The 15,971-nt window shown below is 37.0% G+C and overlaps 1 protein-coding gene across 4 annotated transcripts in view; it reads left to right on the plus strand.

Annotated features, from left to right (window-relative positions):
- Positions 1 to 520: 520 nt before the first annotated feature.
- LOC149540703 (putative homogentisate phytyltransferase 1, chloroplastic) overlaps positions 521 to 15,971 on the plus strand; it is a 137,973-nt gene continuing 122,522 nt past the window's right edge. For all 4 annotated transcript variants that reach the window (XR_016356430.1, XM_089801802.1, XM_089801803.1 and 1 more), the window contains exons 1-2: positions 521 to 716; positions 878 to 922. Coding sequence is in view for 3 of the 4 variants with exons in the window: in XM_089801802.1 (XP_089657928.1) it covers positions 653 to 716; positions 878 to 922 (109 nt within the window). In the remaining variant the exon portion in view is untranslated. The remainder of the gene's footprint in view (positions 717 to 877; positions 923 to 15,971) is intronic.

The raw sequence follows: 15,971 nt of genomic DNA on the forward strand, positions 1-15,971 counted from the left end.
TATATCTTAATATGCATTTAAATGTATATTTATTTATATAAACAATTATATCATCTTATACCAAAAATTAATAAAATAATTAATAAAATAAAATCTTTAATAAGAGGTGGGTTGGTCGTTGGGGCCCCTCTTAGTGTAAATTCCGTCGTGGAGATGGACAATCCCCAACTTTACAAAGGTCATTTTCCTAGCACTAAATAGTAGGTAATAGGGTTTTGGTAGTAGCATCCAAGTGCTATTATCAATGCCAATATTATTCTCTATAATCACCATTTTCACCAGTTTGGGCTAATGTGATGGATTCTTTTATGTTATTGTACCCTTGTTTTAGAAAAGCAAGCAAACGACAAATAAAACACAACGTATCGAAGTTCCTTGGCATGGCAGACAGAACCCAGCATGCAGGCGCCACGTAAAACCCCACTTAAAATAAAAAAATTCTTTTAAATGAAAACCAACAACAATTTACATTATTAAACCTCACTTACATTATTTTTTCCAAGTTCCATCGACGACATCACTAAATTCCAAGGTACTCTGTATTTATGTATAGCCCGCGAGAGCTCTTTGAAACCAACAAGAAGTCCGAGAGAGCTAAGATTGCCGATACAGAGAGGCCACCTATTTGAATTTTCGTACGGGATTGTGTAGAATGGCTAAGTCGCGTGGATTGAGCTTTTCTGGTGGAGAGAGCATTGTTCAAAGACAAAAACTAGGTACGATGAGTACCCAATTGATAAAATCTATTCTCCTTCAACGACTGTAGAGAATTCAAGTAATAACACCGACTTCAAATAAGTTGGTTTTTTTAAGTTATGCAGATTGCAGAAAAAGTAGCTTCTGTCAACAGCCCATTTTTTTGGTTTTCTGAATGCAGGTTTATGGAGACCCACAAAGGAAATTTCATGTATTGGGAGAAGCAGTAAGTCTATGTGCAATGTGAATGGGAGCACTTCGTTCTGTTATCCTTGACACATTATCTCTTATACTCCTGTTACCGATGTTATTGAATGTGGTGCCTCTTAGCATTATTTATTAACATACTCGCCCTTGAAGCCTTAATTGCTATATTGATTTCAGAAGTCAAGGATGATTCTCTGAATGCATGTTCTCGAGAAACGCAAATGCATTCCAAGCCATTTCGTTTAGTTTCATATTTATATACTTATACAGCTTGTCCATGGTTTGTACTTCTCCAAGCATAGTGAACTCATATTTATTTTTGTGTATGGTATGTGACACAATGAAGATACAAGATAATATGTAGCAGTTGGCCCATAGTTTAACAATCGCATCCTTGAGAGTTAGATGGTTTGATCTTGTCGGACACATCTTATAGAGCACCCTATATCGTGCTATTGCGTATTCCACTTGTATTGGCTTTATACTGATCAGGGAAAGAACGAAATTCAAGTGATCTCATTGATTGATGTATGCATTGATGCGTTCTTTTAGATTTAGCTAGAAGAAGACACTTGGTCTATTCACAGCATGTTGTACTTATTCAATTATGCAATAATAGAAGGGGAAATAAAGGTTTAATGTAGCCCTTAAGGTCTCTATCTGATGCCCTGGTATTGTTGACGGAAAAGAAAAATGACACCGAGAAGATATGCGTGGATCTTCAAGTCTTGGACGAATTTACTTAAGATGTTTATCAACTTCCTCATTTTGGCAATCCTTGGATAATTTAAGCGGTATCCTCTGTTCTTTCAATTGGATTAAAAATTGCTAATCACAAAATCAGTTGTAGAAAAAGATTGCTCCAAATTCTTCACTTTTAGTCATGAACATCACAAGGTTCTGATTGAATTTCAGTCTTACTAAACTCTACAACAACCTTTATGCCAATGGGGAAAAATATCTGCAAGCCTTTTAAAATCCGTGCTACTTGGTTTAGAACAGAGTAAGAAGAAATGATTGTAACGTTTGTAGATACTTTTAGAATTCCTCTAACAAGCTAAGCTATTTGTAGATTACTCCAAATTGGTTTGTCTAAGGAAGAAATGAAGTGCATTGAGCGTATAGTCACAGGAAAAAACATAGAGATGAACTTTAAAAAGATCAATGTGGTATTGATCAATATTGGTGAGTATAAAGTAACAAGATTATCCAAGGATTTTCTGTTTTACATGAATTTTGCTTTGAGCATCTCATAAATTGCTGGAGTGTTGGTTGAATAGCTGGATAAGGTAAGAATGTTCTTTTAGGAAAGAAATAAAATGAAATAAATTATATCAATTTCCATGGATGATGAAAGACTGTTAAGGGGGACTAGTATAAGTACTGACACGTATGAATATCAGTAAGTGTTATAAGGCATCTCCAGATAGAAAGACAACAAGATGGTTTCAGTTAGAGTTGCGTGGAAATAGACACCATGTCAGACATGAATATGGTGTTAAATACAGATATGAGCATTTTAATTTTTTTAAAGATCCTCTAGTTCAGATACAGCTGGATACAGCAATGGGACAACTATACATGTATTCAATTAGTAACACATGTATAACTTTATACATATAAAGGCTTAAATCATAAATTTAAACATAATTATTATCCATTTTGTGGATTAGATATTTTGGTTTGTAATAGTTGTTGTGTCGTCAGTAATTTAACAACTATCATCGGGAATAAGCTGCCCCACTCCCAGTCAACAGAAGAATCTGAAACCGTCACTCAAAAAGGATAAATAAATTAATGAGCCGCCAGGAATCAAAGTCTGTGAACAGTCAGAGTATACAAATACCTGCAGCCACCATATGCCAAGAATAAATAACATATTGTCTCAGTAAATTACCATGTCCAGCAGATGCTATTTATTTCACCAAACAATAGCACAGATAAAATATAATCGCTGCTAATTAAGAAAATTGTGGACTAGCTCTGACATCGATGACAAAATATTGAACAATCTCCCCCTTTGTCATTGATGGCAACTCATTTTGAAGCCAAACTGCTCTGAAATAATGTTCCTCTCCTTGACTCACTACTCCCCCTTTAATGTCAATGACTGACAGAAACTGCATAACTGAAATGGGGCTAATAGAATATGACAAGAAAAATTTCTTGCAGTCAAAACAACAATTCAAGGATGAAGTGAACTCACCCCGAACTTCCTATGACATAGCCAACCCTCAATCACCTGCTTCAACCAACACTTTTCACTTTTGATATTATCAAGAATGTACATTTTGTTAGTAGCCCTGCTTGCATCAGCAAGATCAGCAATATGGTTATGATCTTTATTGATTTCACAACGGTCTGCATTGAAAACTAAAGTGCATCCTTGATCACACATTCAACTCACAATAGATTATGTTTCAGACCTTCTGCATTAAAAACATTCTCAACTTTGGTCTCACCATCATCCAAAATAAGTGTACCTTTGCCTTTAATTTTTGTGGATGCATTATCTTCAAATTTTACTGTAGCTCCATTAGTCCTTTTCTAAGTGTGAAACATGCTGTTGACTTCAGTCATATGTCTAGAACAGCCACTATCAATATACCATTTGCCTTTTTCATTTTATGCATGAAGAGTTGTTTGCACAATCAAGGGTTCCACTAAAAATTATTTCTCCTTCTTCCTCCAAACCTTAGCAACCTCCTTTGCTTGATCCTCATTTTTTACAACTTTCCTGTTTGTTTAGAGAAATCTGTCATACCACTTCTACAAACTTTTGCAGTGTGTCCAAAGTTGCCACATTTATAACATATAACATTGTAGTTCCTTGAAGGAGTAAAAAAGAGTTTCTACTCATAATTCTGAAATTATTTCTTGCAAGCATTCTACAGTTGATTTCCTTAAGTCCAAAATACTCTTAATAGCAACAACCATATAAGAAAGAACTATTAAACTTGTTCATAAGTGCTTGTCTTGAGATAGGGGACCTTTTCAAAGCATTACTTCTGTTTTTTTATGGTGAATCCTTTGTGCTATCAATGTTGGTCTTCTGCTGTTCTTCTGTAAACTTAGAAATTTAACCTTCAGACCAACTCCACCTTTGTCAGTAGATGATCTTTGTGAGCCAATGACCTTATCCAAGGACATGATTTTTTTCTGATTTATCTTATCATAATCCTGTTGTGTCAAAGATTCATCTAACTTTCTAAGTGGAACAGTTTCAGCTTCAAATCTTTCACAATTTTTTTCCCCGAGCTTAAGCTGATTTCTAATTTCTTCTTCTGTTTTCTTTGCTTCTTTAACCTGAATCTTCAAGTCAACTATCACTTTTACTGCTTCTCCAAGAGCTTGAGATTTCTTGGTTTTCGTTTCATTCCCTTCTTGGAGCAACTTCAAGTTCTGATTTTTTCTTTCAAGTCTCTTGATTTCGTTTAGAGCACTTTTTAGCTCCTCTTTAAGATCTACTTCTTCTTCTTTATCATTAATATGATCTTCACGAGAATCCATGTGTTTGAGATTTCTTGGTTTTCGTTTCATTCCCTTCTTGGAGCAACTTCAAGTTCTGATTTTTCTTTCAAGTCTCTTGATTTCATTTAGAGCACTTTTTAGCTCCTCTTTAAGATCTATTTCTTCTTCTTTATCATCAATATGATCTTCAGGAGAACCCATGTGTGCAATCAGGATCAACCTCCAAGCATTATAGTTCCTTTTACAAAGACACCTTGTTTTGATACCAATTGAAGAGCGCATAGAAACTACCAAGAGGGAGGGGGTTGTGAATCAATATTTTAGAACTTTTAAACACTTGAAACCAAATAAAAGAGAGAGAGAATAGAGAGCAAACATCAACAAGTAGAACACCAACTTTCATTTGGAAAACTCTTTCAGGTTAAAACCACGGCAGATCAATAGCTTTCATGTAACAAATGGGCACCAACCCATATTACATAAGTGAGCACCAGCCGACAAAGAGCACAATCCCTCATTGAAGCACCCTCTCAAAAGCATTGAGACTTAACACTACTCATAACACACTAAACATTTCAATCGCATACAAAAATAACACACATCCTGCTGAAACAGTTCTTGAGTTCTTATCTGCAGCAAGTTGAAAAAGAAAACCAAAATATATCCCACACCAAGATGAAGACAATGATTGATTGCAGAAAAATAATCTTGAAAAGCTTAACATCCAACATCCATGCTCGTCTCCATAAACTCTAAACAAGGAATTGCTGAGGCATTTATCAATTACTTCAGAATTCTACGAAGTCTGAGCTGGCAGAGTATAAAAATGCTTACGGGTTCCATTCACCAAGAATGGTACCATATTGCCTCACTCATTCACTACATCCAATAGATGATATTTATTTCATCAAACAACAGCACAGATAAAATATAATTGCCACTAATTAAGAAAATTGCTGACTACCTTTGACATTGATGACAAAACATTCAACAATTATTACATCTTGTTTAATTAATAGTTTCTATTTTACAGATAATTAGAACTAACACCCAATTAGAACTAAAGCATTTCCATTTTACAATCCACCTAGATTGAAAAATGAAAGGAAATTACCAAAAAAACTGCCCCATGAATAAAATTTAATTGAATTCTGTAATTGAACAAAGTTCCAAATAATATACGGAGAAGGTCTTTTACATAGTGTTCGAGTGCTTTTGTTTGCCTAATACATTAATTTTTAATTGATTCCATGTGCTCATTTTAAAATGGAAAATGCTGTAGTGATGTAAATATGGTGGATATTGATGAAGGGTGAGAGATTTGTTTTGGGAGATGTATATGACAGCTTTGCTGATATATTTGATGATGCTTAGATGGAAATTATGTTGGAAGGAGTGGTAGCTGTTGAAAATGCAGTAACAAAAATGGTAGAAGAACTTAGAAATAGGAGACCTGCACTCAGGAATGAGCTTAAGGAGTTTGGGGTGCTATGTTGGGCTGGATGGGTTGCATCGAAACTGTTGCATGACTGTAACATGTAAAGCACGGAGAAACCAATTGCTGCATAGAACACAGGAGAGGCTAAGCATAGCTGGGCCAAACTAAAATTAGTTAAGATGTGCATAAAAATGGAAAGTGGTTGAACTGGAAATGATCTCAGCTAGCTCAAATAACAATTCCTGTATTCATGAGAAGGTTTCAAACAGTGGACTTTTGACCGCATCGAATTCTAGGGAAAGGGATGGCCATATTTATGTGTAGAGAGACAAAAAGAGTTAGCTAATATTTGGAAGGATGAATGTAATAAATCTAAATAATTTCATAATTTTGGTAGCATAGATGGAAAAGATGAGGACTTTGATTTGAGAAGGCCACACAACCATGTGTTGGGGATCAATTTTTTTTAGGATATCTAATCTTTTATTCTTAAGACTTGGTGGTTGTCGGTTCAGGGAAAGAAAATTCATTTTAAGGCCTGTGTCATATGGATATATACTCCAACCAATTGTTATATTATATGAATTCTATTATGCTTTTGTTTTGGAGTTTCTCTGGCTGTATTGTGTGACAGTGATGAAGTTAGATTAGGACATCATTTTTTTAACAAGTTTAAGAATTTAATTTTTGACAACCATATCCCTTGCATAACATTGGTTCTCACTTCTCTGTCATCTACTTTATGTTGACAAAGATTGGGGCTTCAAGCGTTCCAGATTGTGATAAATAATCAGCACATATATTCCATATCTAATTCATAATATGCATATTATCTCATTTGAATTCATATTAATTTGATTAAATTTTCTCTTTGTTTAAATCACTAAACTGCCTTAAAAAAGTACAGAGATGCACCCAATTCACAGGCGCGCACACAAGCACATGTAGACACACAAAGGCAGATGCACATGTAGATACATGTGTACACACAGATACAGACAAGCATGTGCATGCACAACTGCACACACATGCAGACAAGTTTGATGGATGTCTAAGAGTCCCCACTCATACTAGGGATGTGTCCCTGGTTTCCACAGTGCACAGCCATGTCATCTTGCTTTACCAGGGGGGTTAGGGGGGAATGGGGATGCAAGATGGGAGGGTGGGACATGTCACCATGTAACCTTGGTTTTGTTTGATACAATTGTTTGGCCCTAGCTGACCTTTCTGTGATGCTCTGTTCTGCAAAGATGATTTCAGCTACAGATATATACATCTGACAGTGAAACCTGTCAGGTGTCAACATTTTTACCTCCTCCTTTGGCCCCTGAGTGTCCATCTCACACCTGAAACTCTCAGCATCTGTTTCGTACTGTATTCTATGAATTTTATTTTTGCTGCTGAATTATCTTAGAACGGCATGGAAAGCATCTTCAAATTGCATGTTTGGTCAATTTGACTGGTGAGTTGAGATTGAGTGTCCATCTCATCCCTCAAAATCTCAGCATATGTTTCCTACTCTACTGTAAGAGTTCTGTTTTTGCTTCTGAATTATCTTAGAATGGTATGGAGAGCATCCTCAAGTCAATCACTTAGTCAATTTGTCTGGTGAATTAAGATTGATGGCTTAGGTAACTGAAATCAAATAACTCTCACAATCCATCTCAGATCATGTTACATTCCTGTTTCTGCTTATGACTTTTAAAGTATTTTAATCAGCTCCCCTTCTAACTGTATCGGCAGTGGTTTTATTCAAATGTGCAATTGGTTCTGGAATTGCATTAGACAGTAACAGTAGATAATATTTCTGTTATATCTACAGCTGATAAGTCTTGAATGGCATTCTTGTTATCAACATTCTTACCATGAATAAATTCAGTATCATAACCCTATATTAACATATGATCAATATGTGTGTGTATATAATTTCTTAAAATATTAATAAATAAATAAATATTAATAAACATATAGTAATACAAGAAGTATATAAATAAAGAGTATATTATATTATAATATAATACATATACGTGATAACTACAAGATAATAATTAAAATACATATAAAAGTAACAAAGTAAATAATAATATGTTGAGTTCAATTATAATTAGTTGGCAGCAAAGATAGCATCCCCAATGGAAATATGATCATTACATTCAATAAAAGCGAGATATAACAATTGGTGTTTCTCAGGCCGACTAATATATTGCCAGTAATTGGCATACGAGGAAGGAGCAATTAAGTTCAATCAAGCAATAATATCAATATCAATTAATGCTAAAATAGTGTCTTAAGAATCCAACTTTATACTTTCAGAAATATTCAAGAATATGAAATGGTTGACAGTTCTTAACAACGTATGGACTGCCCAATAGTCTCCAAGGAAGTATGAAGGCAATCCAAATTTTTTTATTGATGTCATTATGATGACAATGATCACTATAATCAATGAGGCATAGTCTCCAAGGAAGTATGAAGGCAATCCAAAAAACTTATTGATATCACATAACAACCAGAATAAGACATCCCAATCAGTACTTACCTTGCTAAGACAATAGAAAATATACGACATCTCTTTGATACTGATAAAGAGCATGACTAGCATCTTTCCCTCAGATCGATACTATCCTTATTAAAGTTACAGTTGTGATGGGTATTTGGTTTGTGAAATGAGATATATGGAAATTGTGGTTTATCACAGAAGTAGATGAGTTAATTAGTCATATCTAAAATACCATGACAGGCTCATATTATACTAGTCTAAGAAGAGTGGAGGGAGAATTACTACCATTACCTATCCTCTCTAAAATAGCAATTAAGAAGGCATCATTTGGCCCTGAAATAAAAAGCCATAATAGTAATATTATATTTATAAGAACACAGGTTTTAGTTAAACAAATCCAGCAGGTAGAAAAACAACATTCCTTTTCAAAGGAGCAAGAGACATGACCGTTAAGAGACCAAGACTATAAAAGAGTTTTGACACCAACCAAAATGGTGGGAGGAAGGACGCAGAAGATACCTAATAACCAAACAAGCAGTGACTGTAGATAACATATAGCAACAAGGAGATAAGGAGAATATTAAAGACAATAATGAGATATTAATAACTGCAAAACTACATTAATAAGAATTAAAGGGACAGTGGAAAGAATAAGAAATAAGTATTTAAGAACCAATAAAGACAATTGAAGTTTGCATTAAAGGAAAGGAAGCGACGAGAAGTTTGACCAAGGCAATCAAACATTGTAGAATGGAAATACTACTCAAATTCACAGAATAATAAAGACATGTATATAGAGCCAAACATAGAATGTACCTTAATGCCACAATACCAATTGGCAAAGAAATGATTTACTTTATTCATACCAAAAACATCATGAGTACATTGACAATATTGCAAGCACTTATAAAAGGTTCGGTTGGTTGTGAAATCCAACCGATGTATTCCCTCACCTCCTAACTACCCAACCCGCACAAGCTTTAACAAGTGCTAAGTACAATATTACTTTATTCCCTATTACATCTTCCCCCCCCCAAAAAAAAAGAAGAAATCATCTTCTAGACGACTACTAAACACACTAAAATAGAAAAAACTTGACTTTAAGAAGAGGATTGGGAAGACATCCTTGGACTTGGACCTCCCCGAAGCCATTGTAGGTCACGTTTAACTGTCTTCTGTTTTGCTCGAACTCCTTGTAGAAGCCTTAGGGTGTCCAACTTTTTTGCCTCTGCCGTGGTGATTCTGCTTTCTAATTCAGTTTTTTCCCTTCTCTAGTTCTCCGCCATGACCACTTTCTCGACCTTCCACTTTTCTTCAAGCATAGTTCTTTCTATTGCCCATTCTTTAGCTAAACTTTTGCCTTGCTAGAGTTCCAAATATGTCCGGCAAAAAGCATCTTCCATATCTCGAAGTGTCTTCATGAGGTGATTGATCCCGAGTGGAAGGAATAGTGTACCTCATCACCCATGCGGCTACCTAATCTTCCTAAGTATATCCCCCCTTCTAGAATAGTTCCTAGTACATATGGCAACCCTTTTGCATAGATGCGGCCAATGATTCTACTGCTTTTAGGACAACTTCAATATTTTGAGACCTAGCCTGTTGCATGATCTCCCTGGTGGAACGCTCCATCGCCTGTAACTCGGTAAGAAATAATTTTGCCTTGGCTGTAAATAAGAATGTACCAGGGGGTTCTATACTCTTGCTCTGTATTTCCATCAAATCTTTGTTAGCTTCTACCATAGGGGAAGATACCATCCCTTCTTTTTTAGGCAATCTGTCTGCCTCCTCAAGGACAGTATCCTCCATATTCTCCTTAGTGTGAATCTCTCCCTACTAGGTATCCATTGTCTCTGTCCATGTCAACTGTACAATGAGTGCAACCCGATGAACTACTTCAGGACCTAATGGTGTTTGCACCTTGACCTTATGTGCACACTTTGTCTGGCATCTCAAGTCTATCACCTTAGTACGGTTGTGTTGATCTGGGGAAAGTAGTTGTGCCCCCCTCAGCAGGGACAATTTGGAAGCCCCCCATTGCGGAATTTGTTGCCGTTTCATACTGCAATGCCCGTCTACTGACCCTCTCTGCAAGGTCTGCTTAGTGATGTTCGTATGCATTGCCTAAGTTACCTCCCCTCCTTTAAGAGCAACTCCCTCAAAGCCAAGAGTTGTACCCTAATCATGGGGAGCCGTACTATCATGGTAAATCTCCACATTCTGGTATCCCTATGGGAAGTGGCCCCTTTGCCGGTGGTAGGAAGGCAACTTCCTTTGGAGTTTCGTGTAAGTGACTTAGGCGGATTTCTACCTCCTGGGAGTCTGAGGAAGATGATTCTGTGTCGCTCGCGTCCTCTATGGAACTCTCTCTGTCATCCTTGTCCTTGTCTTGACTGCCAACAAATGCCTCCTGTTGCTGCTCCTCAACTGCCTATTATGGTTTCTTTTTCTGAGGTTTGCTGCTGCGAGATCCTATGCCTATGGTGTCCGTATGCAACCAATATGTCATAGTTGGCTTGTACGGTTCCACCCTATTAGCTGGTATCAATGTCCCTTTATGCTCACTGCCCACTTGGGTCCGTACTGCTTCCAAAAACAAGGCTACGACATGATGGGGCATGTAAATGCCTTGTGCTTTAACTCCATGAATTCTTGAAGCCTTTCTAAAAGGAATTGTGCCCAATTATAGGCGTGCCCTTTATACAATCCATCAACCACTGGCGACATCCAAAGGGCAATGTCAGAGGTGCGGCTTCCGACAGTGAGTTTACTTTTCACCAAATTCACAATGCATCACCATTCATCATTGACAATGAAGATTTTCCTGAGACCCCTACTATTTTTCAGAATTCCTTCCCATTCTTCATTTGTAAGGTCCTTCCTGCATATTAGCCTTATCGATTTCTTCTTTTCTTCTACTAACATTAGGGATTTTTCCAGTGCCTGTCCCCTATTGGGAATTCCAAAAACCTTATTTCCCCGATTGAGTAGGAAATTGTTACCAGATGCTGAAAATACTGGACTACAGATTGATGGCAAGATCTATCATAACCTATCACCATATATTGTAGTATGGGTGCAAACTTCTTTAAATCAAATATTGGCATGAAAATAATTTTGTCTACCTCAACGTTCCTCAACGCCTCTTTGAGAGCGTGATTGTCCTCTATATGCTCCCACCAAGTGCGACATTCACTGCCCATGATGCTTTCAAAAGTAATATTGGCAGTCGTGATCTCTTCTGTGATCTTCGTTATTTCCCCCTTGCTTGTAGGTTTTTCCACCTCCATCGTGAGTGCCAACCCGGATTTCTTCTTTTTCAAATCAAAGATCTTCCCCTTGCTAGGATTTCCCAAACTTCACTTGACCATTTTGTCGTATTAAGGAGAAAGGCCCATGACGTTAAGTTGCTTCTGATTCCTACGGTTGATTTTTGTTACAATTTCTCCGCAACCAAACCATACGCCTGTACTTATGGTTCTGCTTTGTATGGTTTGGGATTCTTGGTAGCTCGTACGAATATCTCTTGTGTCCATACAACTTGGTACAGTGAGTGTATGGTTTTGTTACACGCCTTCCTTTGTATGCTTTTGGTCTTGGCCTGCTCTCTTTCTTATATGATAGTCCGTATGTATCTCCTTCCTCATATGACAGTCCATATGTGCTTCCTCCTCCTTGTACGAAAATCCGTATGTGCTTCCTTCTCCTTCTTGTCTGTACATGCTTCCTTCCTTGTATGACTGTCCATACGTGCCTCCTCCTTCCTTGTATGGTCGTCCATACCTATCGCTACCTTCCTATGACCACCTCCTTCTGCTACCTTCTTCGTACCACCATCCGTACCCACGTTTGCTTCCTTTATACGTGTGTTCGTACCTGTCTCTTCCTTTTTGTACGACCGTGTCATTCTTGCATCTACATTTTCCAATGTTACCCGGGGACACATCCCTGATATATTTTTAGCCGTCCCCATCCAAAAAATGTCTTAGAGACTTGGGGACACCTAGGGGACTTTGACACTAACTTCTAGAACAAATTAGACTTTGACCCTCAAAGCAACACAAATTTGGCATATAAATTCTTTTGATTCTTATATTTTAAGGTTCTATTATGTTTAAGTACATGCTTTATCCATGTTTTCATATAAATATTTTAAATTTCTCTATATATTTTAATTTTCCCTATTATTATATAGCTGTCTCCATTTGCCATCCCCTTTTGTCCCCAAAATCGGCCAAAAAAATTGTCATCTCGGAAACCTATCCGGCTGTCCCTTGCCATCCCCGTCCCAAAAACTCGGGGGAACATAGGCATTTTTCCTTTCCTTGATTTGTTCCTTCTTCCGGGGCTTGTACTTATGAATTAATGTGGAAGGCTAGTTTGGCTTCTTATATTTTAAGTCTCCTGCCTTTTTCTCTTTTCCAACTATTATTTCGTGTTTTAATTTGGAAGTGTCCATATTGAAATAATACATGATCATACATCCTCCTCTTTGTTGGTATGTTTTTAATTTTGACCCATTGACTAAGTCCCTCATTGGTTTATGGTCCAAAGTTGACAACTTTATTGCCCCATTTTCTTTGATTTCTATTATTTTATATGGTTCCAACCATCAGATTTTGAACTTTCTTGGCTTTATCTCGTTCTTTCCATTATACTTGAGTACTAATTGACCTAATTTGAAATTCATCTTTTTAAAATGCTAGTCATGCCAATATTTTCGCCTTTGCTGGGCTACCTCTGTAACCCATTGAGAAAGTGTCCTCCTTTCGTCCAATTTTATCAGTGTGGAGTCTTTCCTTTAGACTCTCGTCTTCCATCCTATTTTGAACTGTTATTCGTAAACTTGGTACTATATGTTCCATTGGCATTATTGCTTCCTTTCCGTACATTAGATGAAATGGAGCATATCTAGTGGTAGCTTTATAAGTGGTTCGGTAGGCCCACACTACTACTGGAAGTCACTCTTCCCAATCTTGTCCTTCGACTTTGCAAGTCTTAGACATAATTATTACTAGTATTTTATTAGTGGATTCGGCTTGGTCATTTGCCCTTGGATAATAGGGATTGGAGAAAGAATGAAATATTTTTACTCACTTGTCATGACCTTAATGGTGTGATTGACAAAATGTACTCCCCTGTCACTCATCAACCAGAGTGGAATTCCAAATCTGGTTACTATTTGTTGATGCAGAGCCACACCTTGGAAAACTCAGGAGGAATCAGTCACTTAACTGAGTTGCTTCAAGGGGCATCTACAACCTTCAGGATCACACACTAAAATCAGATTCAATTAAACAAAATTTTGTAAATAAAATTCTCCAAAATATCTTCTTGCTGCCTTCGGATAGACCCGCACTTAGACATGAATAACTTTCGAACCAGAAAAGATTTACTTAATCCAACCATTGAGATTTTGCGTAACTAGGTTTCAAACAACATATAAAATTTTTAGAGAAATCCAATGGTTCAAACCTGAGATATTGACCACGCATCAAAGTACATTTTTCTGCAAAACATTGCTTCTTGCTGTCTCTAGATAGACCCGTGAACAGACATGTATAACTTTTGAACCAGACAATATTTTCTCAATCCAATTGTTGATATTTTGCATAACTAGGTTTCAAACAACATATAAAAATTTGAGAGAAATCAAACAGTGCATTTGGGAGATATTACCCATGCACTGAGACTAATTTTCTGCAAACATCGAAAACTCAGACCATCGAAAACTTGCACGAAGACAAAATAAAAAAAACATTCCATATCTCTCCAAATTCGATTCCTTTACATAGCCGACTGGCTTTCATTTAAAACTGACTCTCTTTTTCTAATTAAAGGATGTGAAACGTTTTCTTCTTATTTTAGAAAAGAAGAACGTCTTCTATCCAAAAAAAAAAGGATAAGAATCTGAAACGTTTTTTCTACCAATATTAGACAGTCATTTTCTAAGTCAGGAATATTCCAAAAACTGCCTACTACCTATTATTGGATTCTAAAAATCATTAAACACTCCACCTACGAACTAAAAAAAAATTATTCTAATTTAAGATCCACACACCTAGTCCTAGGTGGCTATATTTGGAGAGCTTATCGAACTACTACTCTAGGTATGCCACCACATGTAGGACGTTATTACAAACTTCAAAAACTAAAAGCATTTAAAACATAACATTAAATTTCCTATTACATTTTCAACAATGTTGCCTCCTGTAGCGTTTCTCTTCTCTGCCACTGCAGCATTTGTTCACATAGAAATTTGGCCATATTGAGAGCTGTGTTGTTTGGGAGGGCCCATACTTTCGCCCATTTTGTCAAATACTCTATTGCCACCACTATGTACTTACACTAATAGGTTTTGCTTACAGGTAATGGATCTAAAAAGTCTCCCCAATGTTCAAATAATTCTTGTGGTTGAGATGGGATAGTGGATGAAATCCCTCTTTAGGGGTTTGCCTGCTCTTTGACAAGTGTCGTAGCTCAACACCCATTCCCTAGCATCTGCATACAACGTGGGCCACCAGAGTCCTGCCAATAACATATTTCTTGTAGTAGTATCAAGTCCTATATGACCTCTTGCCAATCCCTTATGGGATTCTTTCAACTTTCCTGGGATTTCTTCCTCCATGACGCATCTCCTTAGTTTTCCATCCAGTCTGAGTTTGTACAACAATCCTTTGATTAATTGGAATGTGCTTCTTTTTAGGGTGATTTTTCTCCTCTCTACTGTAGACATATCTTTTGGGAAGGTTGCTATTGATAAGTATTGTCCAATTTTTTGTACCACTGAGGTAACACAACAATCTGGAATAGGTGTGCATCCAGGAAATCTTCATTCACTCCATTGCCAGAGACTTCCCCTAACTTGATTCTTGATAATTGGTTGGCAATTACATGAGTTTTTCTGGGTCAGACTATGATCTTAAAGGTAAACTCTTGTAATAGAATTAACCATCTACTTACTCTTCCTTGGATAACTGACTTGTTTACCAAGTACATTAGTGCTTGGTGATTAACAAAAAATGTAAAGGGCGTAGCTAATAAGTAATGTTTAAATTTTTGTACGACATAGACCATACCTAGAGCTTCCCTTTCGGTGGTACTGTAGTTGTGCTTTTCTTTTGATAGTAACTGGCTAGCAAAATATATAGGGTGCTCCACCTCTTCCCAGTTGTGGGAGAGTGATGCCTATTGTGTAGTTGGATGCATCTACATGGACGTGGATTTCTTTGTTCTAGTCAGGATATATGAGGTTGGGGGTTCCAACTAGTCTCTTCTTTAATTCTTGGAAGGCATCCTCTTGTTCTTTCTCCCACCCAAACCGTTCTCCTTTCCTTAGCTTTTCTAGGGGCAATGATACTTTCGCAAATCCTTTCATAAACCTTCTATAATACTCGACATGCCCCAAAAAGGATTTGACCCCCGTTACATCTGTTGGAGCCTCCATTTCCAGGATGACCCTGATTTTGTCAGGATCTGTCTTCAATCCTTCCTTGCATATGATATGTCCAAGAAGTCTGCTATGTGGAACTATAAACCTGCATTTTTTGGATTGAGTGCCAACCTTGCTCTTCGACATCTCTGCATGCATTCACCAATAATTTTGACGTGATGCTCCTTCCCACTGTAAACTGACCAGTCATCCAAGAAGGCTTTGAG

Source organism: Cupressus sempervirens, chromosome 9 (assembly GCF_028749045.1).
Source record: "Cupressus sempervirens isolate cs-2001-9-10 chromosome 9, ASM2874904v1, whole genome shotgun sequence".
Taxonomy (NCBI): domain Eukaryota; kingdom Viridiplantae; phylum Streptophyta; class Pinopsida; order Cupressales; family Cupressaceae; genus Cupressus; species Cupressus sempervirens.